General features: G+C 40.3%; 1 protein-coding gene across 2 annotated transcripts; it reads left to right on the top strand.

Moving 5' to 3' along the window:
* The first annotated feature begins 1 nt into the window (after position 1).
* eif4enif1 (eukaryotic translation initiation factor 4E nuclear import factor 1) lies at positions 2 to 15,162 on the top strand. Of its 2 annotated transcripts, none has more exons than XM_042507963.2 (19): positions 2 to 359; positions 1,623 to 1,773; positions 1,857 to 1,930; positions 3,229 to 3,356; positions 3,743 to 4,017; positions 4,389 to 4,587; positions 4,684 to 4,844; positions 5,596 to 5,734; positions 6,427 to 6,603; positions 7,473 to 7,744; positions 8,407 to 8,481; positions 9,307 to 9,493; positions 10,236 to 10,324; positions 10,668 to 10,801; positions 11,710 to 11,791; positions 11,925 to 12,048; positions 12,135 to 12,449; positions 13,766 to 13,936; positions 14,185 to 15,162. In XM_042507963.2, exons 2-19 carry the CDS (start codon positions 1,675 to 1,677, stop codon positions 14,370 to 14,372), a joined length of 2,889 nt encoding a protein of 962 aa, XP_042363897.1. In that variant the 5' UTR covers positions 2 to 359; positions 1,623 to 1,674; the 3' UTR covers positions 14,373 to 15,162. The 2 variants fall into 2 exon arrangements, with proteins under 2 accessions (XP_042363897.1, XP_087946698.1); XM_088090572.1 differs by lacking the exon at positions 2 to 359 and adding an exon at positions 669 to 759.
* Positions 15,163 to 16,059: the final 897 nt, after the last annotated feature.

Genomic DNA, 16,059 nt, shown 5'->3' on the forward strand with positions numbered 1-16,059 from the left:
ATCTTTCCTAGGACCTTCTTAAAGCGGTGATCAGATGAAAATTGCTACTACGACTTAGAAAACAGAGAAAGAGCAGCCAAGAATTTGAGATTACACACTTTCCGTGTGAATTAATTTGTAACTTGGACCTGTATTATTTTGTTTAGTTACCCCAGTTCAGTGTGCGTTTGCTGAAATCACTACAACAACTCAGCCGGCTAAATATTTGGTTCTCGCTGGGTGGGTATTATCCCCATTCCCCAGCTAGTTAGCTGGCTAGCTAAAGGTGCTAGGTTAGCTAGCTAGTTAGCTAGCTCCCTAACGTGAACTGCCGCTGCTCGGCCGTTAGCAACCAGCGCTCCACGCAGCATTTAAACTGAGTAAGTTGACCGTTTGTGTTTTTCTAAATATGCTAGCTAACCGGTCGTTGGTTCAATTTTCATGCCACGAATTACGTTTAGAGTCAGCTGAGTGGGACTTCGGTAACCCTCCACCAATTTCTGGGGTTAATCGTTAGCGTGTGTTTTATTGAAACAGCAGATGATTCGTGTAGCAACAGATTAACGACAGTAACGTCAAACTGGAGATATTGTTAAAAAACGGCTTAATTTACAGGCCAGATACTAATTGGCAGGCAATTAGTCAATTACGCTGAGTCTATGTAAATTATAGTAATTGACATATCACGTCAGCGGTCTCTGGCTGTTGTCAATTAACTTGCTAATTAGCTGCTAGCAGCGTTTGTTAAAACTATCCCCGTGCAAGTTAGCTTGACTTCAGGTAAGGTATATTTTTGATGTGATTGTAGGTAAAGATGTTCGTTCATGTTTGAGGCCCTGTGACTTCTCTCGTGGTTTTCATTTCCATGCTAACAAGATAAAATGTCAGAAACCTTTGACCATTCTTTTTTTAATTGTCCGTTTATTAAATTGTTTTGGTCTGATATTCACAACTGGCTGTCAAGTTAAAAATACCATCATTTAGTTACTTAGATATAATTTAGATTTGGGGCAAGTTGGAGGCAAATATTTGAAACACTGCTAATCTTGTAATTTTTGGTAGATATCACATTCATACGTGTAAATGAAAAGGATGTACTCCTGCTTTCTCTGCATTTATACATTATTTACCATCTACTTCCAAATCACTAAAACATATGAAAAAAATCAATGTTAGAGCCAAAAAATACTGTAAACATATATCAAAGAGGTCCTTTCTCTTTTATTTCTCAACTTTGCTCTTTTCTCTTTATTTTAATTTATTTCTCCTTTTCTCCCCCTTTACCTTTGTTTTCCAGTATTTTGCTACCTCTTTTTTCTTTTTTGTATTGTAGCATTATTTCCACCATAACTGCAAATCCCAATCTTTTGTATTTGACTGTCTTCCCTGACTTCCCTACATTTTCTTGTTATGTAAAGTTTGAAAAGAGAGAAAAAATAGATTAAAATTTCAGCAGTTTTCGGTGGGTTGCTCAGCACTAAAATCATGCTTTGTTTCTTCAGTTAAAACATGCTTTCATTGATTGACACCAATAATCATTTGTAACATTCAGTTAATCTACAAGCTATATCATCCAGACTTGTTAAAATGAAGTCAGGAGAGCTGCTTGTTTTAGCTTGACACATTAAATTTGTTTCCAACAGGAGCAGACTGATTGTTGGGCTGGACACTGTGGCTCTGTGTCTTAAATCAGTCATGGAGAACGATGCTTGTGTTGAGCAGAAGAATGGTGATGCTGCTGTGGACCAAGTTAAACAACAGCCAGCAGCCACAGCTCCTTACAGATACACCAAGGTGAGGAGAAATACCAACAACCTGACTCTGGGCCACATGAAGTTCTCTCTTACATAAATGAACCATTATCAATTCTTATACAGGAGGAACTCCTGGAAATAAAAGAGCTGCCGGTCTCCAATGAAAGGCCAGACTGTTTATCCGAGAAGTATGACAGGTAAGAATTAATTTCTGTAGATGTAATCCACACAACACACCTAATAAAAATCAGATTTTATGTTGGTCAGCACAGGAAATAAAAGAGCTTTAGGCTGGATTGCATCAACAAGGATTAACTTTTAAACTTGATTAAATTATGGCTTAAGCTCAAATGCTGTTGCACCAAAATTTAAAATGTGCTTAAAATGAGGAGAGATTTAATTTAACCCTCTTTTAAATCTCTGTTTAGTTTTTATTCTAAACCTAAATTAAATTGCACAAAAACTTTGAACTCCATTTTAAACTGTGATCCAGGGTTAACTTTGAACCTACAGTTGATGAGGTTTAACTTCTACAATGGCTGCCTTTTTGAGATGGATTGAGCAAAATATCAAGTTCTTCAAAGAAAGTTGAGAGACAGACTCAACCCACTTGACTTTTATGATGATGATGAAGAATTTTTGTCAAGTCATCAGTTCTCCAAGGAAACTGTTTTGGACCTGGACAGGGAGATGGGACCAACTGCCAAACATGGCAGTGACAGAAACACATTGCTGTATGCTCTGCTTAAAGAGCATACTGGGCATTTATTGATAACTTTTGTAATTTGGGGACAAGAAATTATTGAAACTTTCAGATTCCATAGAATATGGCGATTGTGCTGGGGGTAAAAGTAGGATTGTGTTTGACAATTGCTAGAGCCCAAGTATACATAACAAAGCACATGTACTCACACGCTCCTGAAGTTCAGACCACATCTGAGCATAGAGATCAAAGTATGCATTAGGAAAGCTGCTGGATGTGTATGAGGTGTGCAGGATCAAATGTTTATATTCAAAAGATATGGGATTACAAAGTAGAGGCAGGAGGTAGAGTGATCGTCCACTAATCAGAGGGTTGGTGATTCAATCCCCAGCTCCTCCAGCCAACATGTCAAGGTATCCCTGGGCAAGATACTGAACCCCTAAATGTTCCCAATGGCTGTGCTGTCTGTGTATGAATGTGTATGAATGTTAAACTGAGTAGCAGGTGGCAGCTTGTACGGTAGCTGAGGCCACCAGTGTATGAATGTCTGTATGACTGTAACTCTTAGTGTGAGAGCACTTTGAGTGGTCAGACAACTAGGAAAGCAACAAGTGCAAGTCAATTTACCATCTCCTAAATTAAATATGTTAAATATGTATGTTTGTTTCATCCTGCTTTAAAAACCATCTAAGGCAAGTCTGTACTGTTTTTTTATTACTTTAGCACATTGTCTTGCCCTAGTGAACTAGTTGTTTGCCTTTAATTGTGGTTTCAAATGTTGCTTTGATTCAGTGATGGTGTCTGGGACCCTGAGAAATGGCACGCCTCACTGTACCCCAGTTCAGAGCGAAGCTCTCCTGTGGAAGGTTTTAAGAAGGACTATGTGGATGACAGAGTTCCTTTGAAGCGAAGAATCCCAGGTAAAAGACCCAAATCTAGAAATCTAAAGATTTAGAGGTTAAACCAAAAAGGGTCATAAGGTGAACTTTCTTTCTGTAGGAGGATGTTTGTGTCAGAGGTCATCTATTAATGCTTTACAAAACAGTACAACTATAATCTAGAAAAGGTTTTTGTAAGTGGAATGCACGAAACTCTTAAAATACTTATCAGTTCTGAATTATGCTTAAACTGATATTTGAGTTACATAGTATTGTGTTGATGGGTAAGACAACAATATAAATGAGGCAGAATTTAAAAGATGTGTAATCATTTCTTTCTTTGGATTGTTTTTGTTATGGTGTGACCATTTTTGTCTTTGTACTTTTTAAACATCTAAAAACAAGCCATTTTGCTGTCCTGTGTACAGATCCTCGTGAACGTTTAAAGGAGGATGATCTGGATGTCGTACTGAGCCCACAGCGACGCAGCTTTGGAGGTGGATGTCAAGGCAACGCCGCACTTGCACCCCACGCCCGTCGCCCAATCAGCCCCCTGGAAAATAAGGAGAATGAGACTCTCCGCCTAGGAGGGGCACGCAGAATCGGCAGTGGGCGCATAATTGCTGCCCGAGCCTTTGAGAGAGAAGCCCGTGCAGAGAAAGAGAGGGAAAGAGAGAGAGACTTTAAAGATAAAAGATTCAGGGTTGGTGTTCTTCACTTTCAGTCCATCCATAATGTGTTTCCCTTAGTGTTTGAACAGTGAGGTATTCAGTGCATGGAGGTTGGCATTTCGTTTAAATTGTTGCATAAGGATTACATAGGATTGCCAAGAGCTCTGCAAAATAATAAAAGCCATAAAAAAAATTTCACAGGAATTAGGTTTGACTCACTAATGAAACATTTACTTTGTACTTAGAAAAATTAGAAAGTGCTGATTGGGCTTGGACTCTGGCTTCATCGGTGTGATTTCACCATACAAAGAGTTTGTCAAGATTTTCCCTTCAGTTATTCTGCTTTTTGGTATCTTACCTTCTATCTTACACACATTCATTCATGTTGTCTCATCCTTTGCAGAGGGATTTCGGTGACAAACGTGTGTTTAGTGAAAGAAGAAGGAATGACTCTTATGCAGAGGAGGAGCCAGAGTGGTTCTCTGGGGGTCCCACCAGCCAGTCTGAGACCATTGAGCTCATTGGATTCGACGACAAAATCCTGGAGGATGATAAGCGCAGGTCCAAGCGGTCAAGGAAACGGGCAGAGTCCATAAAAGAAGGCACGTCAAAGCCTTGTTCATCAGTTCAATCAGCATAGTACATCTGCGATCACATTAGGGATATTCAAAATTGCTTTTTCTCTTTCTGTGTGGCAGTGGAATGTAATGGTGGACAGGCAGAGGAGCAAGATGTGGGTTTGCAGTCTACTGCTGATCAAGAGGTCCCCCACCCTGATGTCCTGCCTGAGCAATCGACTGGAGACTTTGACTTCAACGAATTCTTCAATCTGGAGAAGACGATGCCCGGCCTGGCCTCTGTAAGTATTGGGGTGCACTGTGTGGTTTTGTTGGTGTTTAAAGATATGAACATCACAGATGGTGTGGAGTTTATAACTTCTGTTTCCCAAAGAAATCCTTAAATCAATGTAAGACTTAACAGTAGAGGTTTTCAAGTGTGTCTGTCCTTCCTCCCTCACACCAGACTTTCAGGCCATTTTATTCATCAGTAAGAACATTTTGGGGGCAAGATAAAACAGTTTTGACCTGAAAAATTAAAATAATGTGCTCATGTTCAAGTGGATGTCACATACAAAATAAAAAGCCTTTTTGAAGCCAAGTATTAATTTTGCAGATACTTAAAGTCGGCACAAGATAACCTCTGCTGTACTCAATCTCACTGAACCTGCACTGTGGTGGTGGGTATTGTCACTGAATGGTGCACTCTCTAAATATTTTTTCCAGTGGGCTCCTGCATGGGGTTAAAAAGGTATCAACAATCCAAATTTATGCCCATCATTTTAGCTAGATTAGATCTGCTAATTGGATAACTATGAACTAGTGTATAAAATAAATAAAACAATTGTACAGAGTCTGGTTAGTGGCATTAAATCAACACAAGGCCACACAGCAGTGCATTCAATGACACTGCCCTCTATCTTCTGGCGCATTTTGTGCTAAATCGATGGAAAACGCCCTAAACGTAAGTTGCCACCATTGTCCTCGTACCTTTCAGCCTCCTGCTGTTTGTTTTTTCACTCTGTTTCATAGGCACCTTTTTCTGTCTTTCAGATGATAGAGGACGTTTTGGGAGAGGGCCCTGTATCGGCTAGCCGCTTCAGTCAGTGGTTTTCCAGTAACGTGAGCCCCTCAGGCAGCCGGTCCAGCAGTCTGAGGTCCACTCCCCATGAGGAGCTGGAAAAACTTGCAGGTAAATGATTGATTTCCCCAAAGAAGCTTCATGTAACAGTGTAGTTTAAAACCAAGCCTAGCACTCAAAAGTTGAGTAGATTTCTGCTTTTGTTAGGCCGGTGTACAAGCTTAAACCAAATATGATTTTATGCAAACCAGCATTTGTCATAATGACACATGCTGGCAAATTAAAGCGTATCAGTGTAACAGGGCCACTAGTGTCTGACATGCTGTGTGCAATTTACTGCTCAGCTTAGCCGGCAGCATGAAGGAGGGTCAAATTTCAGTAGGCGCAAGAGGGGAGAAGAGCGGAGAATGTGACGTTATTAGAAAGTTCATGTGCTTTTTGGGGTAACAGAACATGACAGTTAGTCAAAAAGAAAACTAAAACTGCGCCAATTTGGCAACGTTTAAGGTTTGAGTCAGACGAAAGAAGTAAGCCGAAAAACATACACGAGGCATGTCCTGCATGTTAAGGTCTCTCCCTACTCTAACACACCTGATAATAATCATCTATCTAAATCTTAATCTTGAGTAGTATGTCATTAAAAAAAGAGTCTTTAAACTTTGTCAGCACCAAACTGCTTTTTTTTTACTGTATCACTGCAATGCTATGTGATCGCGAGCCTGCTTTGTAATGTCCATGTCCACATGAAGCTCTGTTTCTGTATTGGGCATACTAAATCTTGGACTGTTTTGCTCCTCTGAAAGGGCTCGAGCCACACAGCACGTCCTCCAGCCAAGCCCCCGCCTCATACTTCACACCTATTCAAACATCGGAGTGCAAGGAGAAGGTGGACATCCTGGAGCTGCTGCACAAGGCCAAAATAGACCTGAAGCCTCTTCTCTCCACCCTGTCAGTCAACAAGGCTCGGCTACGGGAAAGTAGTAAGTGCCAGTTCACTACTTTCTTTGCAAAGTCATGCCATAATACAACTTTTACTGGGAATATACGGGGAACTTAATCTTGTTTATATACAGTTGGGTAGACTGGATAAAATTTTAGCATGGTTGAATTTTACTTGGAAAGCATTTTAAGGCTAAATCCAAATGTCAATGCTCTGGACTTGTTGACTGAGCCTTCGTGTTCCTCAGTCATGCGTACTGTTATGTGTTCTTTGTCATCACATAAAGTCTGTGAGGGCAGAGACTGGGGCTGCTGATAAACAGGCCTCGAGTCTGTTTCACTTGTTGCTGTGGAAACGTTTGAGTGACAACTACTGTCATGTCCACGGTGATCACTGCCGTCATATTCTGCTGCTCATCTGTCCCAGCGAATACAATATAAATCTCATATCAGCTTTTTTATGACTGAACAAAATGATATTCACCCTTTTCTAAACAACATACAGGGTACATATATTTTTCAAGATTTGAAAAAATATTATTTCTGGCCTAAATGATCCAAGTAACATTTTAATACAGACATTTATCATAAGTTTGTTTTGATTTTTGTTTTAGTCGGCATTTGGCAAAAAATGCAAGCATCATGTCCATATTGCTACAAATTGTGTGCAGTTACACCTGTGAAGTCTGCACTGCAAACAGACTCTGCAGAAGTCTGCAGAAAGTGTGCTTGAGGCCCCTTGTGGACTGTATGAATTGTGGATTTGGACAGCCCTCAGCACTCGTAAACTTCCTGTGAGTGTGTCCACAAGCAAGCCTGTGAGCTGGCAAGTGCGGTGAAGTCCAGAGATTTGGATTCAGCCTAACTTTTTATGACCAGTGCTACATAAAGTTTATCTGTCTGTCCCCAGCTAACTGTGGAGCGGTGCTGTCACTGGAGGAAGTGGAGGGAGGGATGAAAGGGATGAAGTTGAGCTCAGAACCTCAGGTGCGAAAGATGCCTCCGCCACAAAGAGGAAATGGCACGCCCTTCATGGCGCAACATTTGGAGGAGGCTTTAACGGGTGGCTCCAGCAGCCGTCCACACTCTCGTGACACAGACATGTCAGCCTTTAATAAACTGGTCAGCAGCATGAAGGCAAGTGGAACTCTGCCAACTCACCCCAAAACCAACACAAACATTGTAAGTATTTTTTAAAATATTTTTTTATCTATATTGACACAGGCTTTTATTGGATAAGTAACATCATTGTGTTTTTTGCAGTGAGACGGGCATTCGTACAAATCTGTCTGTGTGTGATGCTGCATGCAAGCTTTTTCAGCTTACCCAAGATAACCCACCTTTGAAAATTTAATGTACAGACTAGAAAGTGATGGGCATAAATTTGTTTAAATATATTGATGTTTTTTTAATGTCTGTTTTTGTTATGTTTGTGATGCATGAAAGCTGCAGTTGTCCTTTTTATGCAAGTTGGTACCAAAACAAATCAGATCACCAATTCACAATGTGCGATGAGAACCATGTTAACTCTGTCACTAAATGAATAATTATTAAGGAACATGACAATATACTGAACGCATCCAAAGGCATACCTGACTTGCATTAGGGACACTTTGATTTGCGACTCGTGTACAAATCCATCCCAGTTGACGTGCAGTGTTGGTAGTTTGAGAAGGTTATATGTGTCAAACTTCTTTGATAACTACTTGTGGACAGTTTCTGTTTTGACACACTTGAAATTATTTACCACACACTCACTGCTTACTGGGATGGGTTTTTACAAGGCAAAAGTTGTTTTTGTTTACAATGCACCTTCCACAATACTTTCTCCCCATACAATGCAGCAACCCTCAGACCCAGCTGTGGTGACAATGTCTGAAGCTCAGGTGCCTCCTCAGCAACAGAAAAACATATTTCAGGTGAGTATGCAGACCATCCTTTTGGGTTAATGCTGCCACTCGCACCTAATTCCAATTTTGTCGAGATGCAAAAAAAAAAAAAAAATACTGGCTTAAGCCCTTATATCAGCTAAAGTGACTAAAAATACAAGCAGATGATTTTTAAAGTAAAAATCTAATAAACATCACATCAAGAATAGTGCTTTTCACTTATTGGCAGCAGAAAGTGAAAATGTTATTTGTTGCAGTAATGCTTTTGTTAGTGTGGACTTCATGCCAACCAAACATCCTCACAGCTGTAGTGTCGAACTAACTAGTTTCAACACAGCATTTAGCGTGGACTTTTCACCTTAACTTAAGAGAAAACTTATACACAGCTGGTGCTGCAGGTGTCTAATTCTTGATCAGGTGGTGCTTATAACCACAAGACAAAAATGTTTTTGCAGCAGATGGAGAGTGCACACTGAAGTGAACGAACTGAACAGAATATGATGTGAATTGTTGCTCTTTTCAACAGCTGCTGCTTCTGCATTTGTTGTACAATTGTTTTTCTGCATGTGTTCTCTTGGATGCTCTTTGGGGCGACTGCATGTTAATAAGGGTCCAACGATCTGTTTCTAATTTCCAACCTGTTCTGACTGTCCTCCAGTCGTGATCACATCCTAAAAACATTACATAAATATGCAGTATGTTTAGTGAATTCTTCTCTGAGAATTTAATGTGGAGGGGATGACTCTCCATTCCAAATCTTAGTGATAACTTTGCACTTAAATATAACTGCCAGATGAATAACATTGAAGTGCTTTGTTACATCATGGAAAATGTATATGTGTGTTTGTATTCTAGGAGCTTTTGGGGGGTCCTGCTCGTAGCAGCTCTCCCACACTACTTGGCAATCTGTTGGGCAGCTCTGAGGGCCCAGCAACCTCGGCCCCTTTGCATGGCCTACTACACAAGGGCCCGTCGCCCCCCCTCTTTCCACAGAGGGCACCCTCGCCCGACTACTTCAGCAGTCGGTTGCAACCTTCAGCAGGTAAGTTAATTGCAAAAGTGAAAAATGTTGCAGTCTTCACAGAAAATGTGTAACCATTCCTTTAAAACAAAGACTTTATTTAACTAAATTTTATTTAAAATTTCAAAGATTTATTAAAAACCCTTAACGAGATGATTGATGCCTTAAATGGACAAATAAATAAATGCCTTCTTTTAGCACATACAAAATACACTCATTATTCTATCATTAAACTTTATCCACAGGTGTGATGATTGCATAATTAGTAATGAACACAGCAGAATATGGACTTTTGTGGGATCCCAAATGTTTTTTTAATGAATGATTGTCGTCAGTGCTGCCTCTTTTAGTATAGTATGAAAATCCACCCAGGAACATTTATTGATTAGCAGCTGAAACATTTTTTTTTAAATCTTAATACAATCCAAACTTCATTACAGCTGATGACATTGACGCCATCTATAAGATAAAGTAACAATAGGAGTGTTGGAGTTTACAGCACTGGCGCTATAAAACTAGAGATGGCTCAACATTGCAAAACTATTTTTCTAGTTTTCAGCATGACCAAAAATGTTGAGCCAGTATGTTGCTGTGTCTGCCATAAGGTCATATGATTACATCAACTAAAGAGTGCTGTTCTGAGGCTGTTGCAGCTCATAATCTGATATCTCATCTGGTAGTGGGAATTTTATTCGTTTGGGAATATGCTCTTGGTCAGACTAGCTGGATCATGTAATCATTTATCTTCCTTTGGTACCTAAAGGTTTTCCTGTTGGTCATCAGCCCCTGCTGCCAGAACAGTTTGGTGATGCACACAGGTCAATCAGCCCTGGATCTGCTGCACAGCAACAGGTAACCTCAACGTTCAGACATGGTGAACTTGGATTTATTGTTCGATTACTGAAAAGATACTTTACACACAAAACATCTTCTCTCTGTGTAAATTGATATTTTATTAGAAGAAGAACCTTATTTCTAACATGAAATGCACTCAGGGCTCCAACACAATATTGTCATCAGATTTCAGGGGAACCGACTCACATTAACTACCCAGATGCCAAGCTGCATTATGAAAATCTTTATTTTTAGCTTTCCTTTGAGCTTGATTGCATTTTTTGTTATACAGTGTTTTTAACAAAAGTAACTCATCTTAAGACAGCAAGATCTCTTCAGCTGTGTGTGTTTGTTTGACCAGATGAGAGCGCTCTCTATGCCAGTGAATCACGCGGACCTGGAGGCTCTGGCGTTCCAGCAGGACCTCGCTCTACATGCACACCACTCATTCCAGTCCGGCTACAAGCCACCACAGGACAAGTCTTTTAGAAATAGGTTAGTTGTTTTGGGTTTTTTTGTATTTAAAAATTGCACAGTGTGTGTTCATGGTAAATTACTGATGCCTCCTTAGCTAATCAACAATGTTCACATGCTATGAAAAACATTTGAAATGGACTAAGTGTTTTGCCTCTTAATTTTAGCAGCAGAAATGATGGCAAATTGCATCATAGTGCGTTACATGTTAGAGATGCTGCTTAAAACAAGTTCTCTGAATGTCTTACTAATAAAAATCAACAGAAAATATTCAATATTTTGCCATATATTTGCATACAGTGTGAAACAGGTAACAACCAGGGTTCCCATGGTCATGGAAAACCTGGAAAAGTAATTGAATTTCATTTTCCAGGCCTAGAAAAGGCATGGAATTAGTAAAAAGTTTTGGAGAAGTCATGGAATTTTGTTATGTGTAATGAAGTTAGTTGCTACAGTAATCTTATATTTAGATAAATCCTCTATGTAAAGCAACACAAGCAACTTCTAGGCACTGGGAAAGGTTGCTGTTTAATTTTCATACAATAAATTATGGAAGCATCTTACTGCCACGCCAGAAAAAGATATGTATCAGGTAATAATTTGAAAAGTTTTACATTATAACAAGATTTCACATTTTATCATGATATTTTCACATCACATTTTTCACAATATTGTCTTGCTAAAATGTGAAACATCTAACATAACTCTTCACGTATTACCTGATCCAGACTTTTTTTTTTTCTGGCGTGGCAGCACACTTTTAACATTAGGAGTATATTATACAATTTTGTTAGTGTAATAAGTTATGACTTCATTAGATTTTATTATGGGTTTTTGAAAAGTCATGGGAAAGTTTTGAAATGTTATGAAAATGTGTGGGGACCCTGAACAAGTTAGTTAGGTATGGTTGATGTGCTTGTGATCCACAGACTGCAGCGTGTTAATCGCTCCCCTGGTCCAGGCCCTCAGCCTGCTGGAAGAAACTCTCCAGGCAACGCTGTCACCAGCATGGTGAGCATGAAGTTTATCCTCCCAGCTGTCACTGCTCAGAGTTTTCCTGTGAAGTTGAACTCTTAAACTTCTGTCTATAATTTCTACACCTCTTGGTGTTAATGTTTTATTTATTTTTGTTTACTTACTGCAGCTGTCACCGTCATTTACACCCACATCTGTGATCCGTAAAATGTACGCGACAAAAGAGAAAAGCAGAGATGAGCCATCGAGTCGTTCGGAGAACAAGGAGGAGGCAGCAGGACACTCTCAAGATGGTACAGTGCAGTAATTTACCCACATCTTCCCGAATGAGTCAGAGTAAACACAATGTAACATTTGGATTTTGGTGATGTGATTACAGACAGCAGCTCCCCAAATTTATACCTGGAGGCCATTGAGGGGAATGCTGCCCAGTCTGGGGGAGTAAAGGCCAGCTCGCAGACCTTGTCAAGCAAGGACCAGGAGCGTCTCAGGCCTGGCTCTGCTGGACACCATACGCCCAACATGGTACCTCCAGGACCCTCCTCATCTTTCCCCCGTCCCATCTATCCAGTACCGCTGCTATCCCATGTACCTATGGTGCGTCCTCCTCCCCAGCTCCACCCCAATGTGGTTCAGAGAATGCTAGCGCAGGGTATCCAGCCGCAGCAGCTTGGACCCGCTCTTGTGCAAGCAGGTTAGTGTTTGCATGATTTTTCTTTTCTTTCTCCCTGCTTTCTCATTTTCTGTAAAACATTTTTTTATTTAACTGGAAAAAAAGCAAAAGAGAAAGCGACTTAAAAGCTGTGGTTTGTAATTTTTTAATAATAACTTTTTGTTATATTTACAGAAACTGTCACACTATTCACACAGCACTAAATGAGATGGATAATCTGTGAAAATAATTTGTATTCCTCTGCTTACTCTGACTTTTGGTGCTTCTAAAGGCCTTACAGCTTGTGACCAAGAACAGCCAATCAGAGCAGAGGAGTCTCTAACACAGCTGTCAATCACTGCTTGTGAACTGTGGTCAAACTGTCAAACTAGACAGCGCTGAGTAAATATGAATCAAGATTCTGTTACTGCTTTGACCATGAGTCTGTTCAGACCTGGTTTTAGCATGCATTGCGGTTGTCCTAATGCAAGTTGACAGCCGAGACACTTCGCCGTTCATGCTTGTGTCTGTCATGTGTCTCCAGTTGACCACTTATGTTCAGATTTGGTTACTGGCCTGTACGCAGTTATCATGTCCACACTTTTGTTAGCTGCATTCACATTAGCAGTTGTGTCAGTACAGCTGCAGATCTTGCTGTTAGCAGAATTCAACACGTCTCCATCCACAGGACAAAATGGACAGTCGTGCTACACTTTGTCCAACTTGACACTAAATGGGCAAGTTACAGAGCATTGGCACACAGTCAACAAAACAACCATGACGTCCTGGACTGATGACGTTGTTCTTGTTAGATATGCATCTGGAGGCATTAAACATGTCTACTACAAAATATTTTTGGTCAAATCCATCCCAGAACACCTCAGCAAGTGGTTTCAGTGATTGGATCTCAAATGCGTCTTTGAGGCCATTTACGCTTGTATTTAGCGCTATCCAGTTGTGATCAGATTACCTGAGACCCATATTGATGCCAGGTCTAAACAGGGTGCATGTCTCACCTAAAATGTTACCAGGAATTTATTTTAGCTTTAAAATGAGAGTTTGGGACCCAGCTGCCATGTTGACGGTCGAGTCAAAACCAAGCACAGCGATCATAGCAAAATTTCTGATTTTACGGGTTAACAGTACACTAAAATTTGTTTCTGAAACCAGTTAGACGCGAAAGACGAAAAATCATAAGCACTACAAAGAGTGGAAGGAGGGACTTCATTTATCACAGACTATCTGTCTTTCTTGCTTCTGTGTGGACATATTAGCACTTTCTGCAAATACAACAAAATTATGAAGTTGCCAACTGTATCTTCCATGATCTCTGAAAGTGTTTTAATTCTTCGCACCAGGTATATTTCCACAACACATGGACCTTGCCCAACTTCAAGGTTTGCCTCCTGCCCTGCTTGGACAACCGCTGTACCCTCTAAGTGCAACAGGGCATCCACTTCTACCTCCCAGAGCCAACACTCAGATGCAGTTAGCAGTAATGCAGCAGCAACTTCAGCAACAAAGACCAAGTGAGTGGAAGTCAAATATTATGACTCAGTGTGAGCATATATAAGAGTGAACATTACTGAATAATGTCAGGGGTAACTTAAAACAATAGCTCCCAACTGGTCCAGACACTGCGTCCAGATTTCTCCATAGTCATTAGTTCAAGGTCTGCACACAAGAGAAATTGTTGTTGTTGTTGTTGTTGTTGTTGTTGTTGTTGTCTTATTTTCTCAGCTCTTGGACTAAACTGTATCTTTGTCTCCTCTTGCAGTGCATCCAGGGATCCCAGGCCCTCAGTCACAGAGCCAAGGCCCTCACCGGACAAACGGCTCCCAGCAGCACGGGGGCAGCCCCCCTCTAGGCCTCGCCAAGTGGTTTGGATCAGACGTGCTAGAGCAGCCCCTTCCCTCCATGCCAGCCAAGGTCATAAGTGTAGATGAATTGGAGTTTCGGCCATAAAGAACACTGCTGGATAGCGAGATTTTTTTTTTTTCCTTTTTGCCCATCTCCACCTCCTCGTTACCATTAAAATGTGAACTTTAATTTGAAAGATGGTGCACAGGCATGGACAGTCGAGCCATGCTTTGTCTTGAACCTTGAAGTCACTGATTTTTGAAGAGGCTTATCAGCAGAAAAGGGAAGACAAATGATGCCGATTTGTTTTGCCGACTGAGTGAATTTTTTTTTCTTTTGTATTAGGCTCTGCGCAGTAAATAATGTATAGGCCCAATTGTACAGACCATGGGAAAGAATCTTATTCTCCCTGTATATAGCTTGTTTTTTTTTTTCTTGGAATGAGGAAGGTGAAACTATCCTGCGGTTAAACTGAAAACTGCGAGAGACAAAATCACCAAGAGATGGTAGCATTCCTTGTCTTGTCCAACTTTATTTTCCCTGCTGAACTGCGCTGAGAAAGGGCTGCTGCTAGTGACAAATTGATGAGTAACTTCAGTGTATACTCTGCCCTTTTGTGGCATGGTTAGTGGCCCTTTTCTGTGGATGTGACTGGCTGGAATATTTCAAGACGACTCCGGGGGATGCAGTGAGCGCTGGTTGTGCCTTTCTTTGTGTTTGTTTTTTTTTTTTTTTCTACCTTTAAACTGTATCCTCTCCCATCCAACCTGTCACTGAGGGGGGCAGCACTGCTCACATTGTCAATTTTTCGAGGGTGGTTGGGATTCAGTTTGTTTATGTGCTATTAAGTTATAAAAAGCACAAATAGAATTAATAAATAAAATTCAGAAACACAGTTTGCTTACTTTAAGTGTTTTTTATTTCATGTTGATGTACTGAATATATAGCTTCAGCAGCCACTTTATTAGGGACACATTTGCAATCCAATACAACAGCTCTGTCGTAGATGGTCCCTTTGCAAAGAGATGAGTTGATTGAACTGTTTGTATTGATGGGTTTTTCAAATGTTTTGTTAAGGCATAATATTAGAAGCACTCATCAGTAAAGATTACACTAATGCAACACAACATATGAGCTGTAATGAATAATTGAATTCATGGCATTGCTAATGCAAGTCAAGACTGCACTCACACAAACTGGACAAGTGAGAATATTTTGTTTTTCCACTGTTGGCTGTTATTGCCAGGAGAAATGCAGAAGGGTTGTCTTGCAGTTTCTCTTAATTGCATAAATGTAAGAATACAGTTCAATGTAGAGAAGGAGCGATTAGTTTGCTGGGCCGATTTTAGCTTGATGTAGATATAACAGCATTGATAAATAGCTTAGCTAATAACTGACAAGACGTGTTTTAGGTCTTAGATTCAGTGTGTACAATTAAGGGGCATCTGTAGACAGAAATGCTTTATAATATAACCTTCATTGGAATATAATCACCTGCAAATAAGAATTGTTTTCTTTACCTGAGAATGAGCTGGTTATATCTACAAACAGAAAGGGTCCTCTCTCACAGGGTCCACAGAGTTGTTTCTACAGTAGCCCAGAATGGACAAACCAAACATTAGATGTAGATATGGATATTCCTGTGATCATGTTAGGTACTGGTGTTCTCTACATGTTTGGGACATGGGAGGAGTTTCAGTTCTTTAAACTCACCACTAGATGTCACTAAATCCCACACTCTAATTTAAAGCAATACTGACAACTATTTACGTTTAAAATGCACGTCTTTGTC

Source organism: Plectropomus leopardus, chromosome 2 (genome assembly GCF_026936395.1).
Source record: "Plectropomus leopardus strain MGB_pleo_1.0 chromosome 2, ASM2693639v1, whole genome shotgun sequence".
In the NCBI taxonomy this organism is placed as follows: domain Eukaryota; kingdom Metazoa; phylum Chordata; class Actinopteri; order Perciformes; family Serranidae; genus Plectropomus; species Plectropomus leopardus.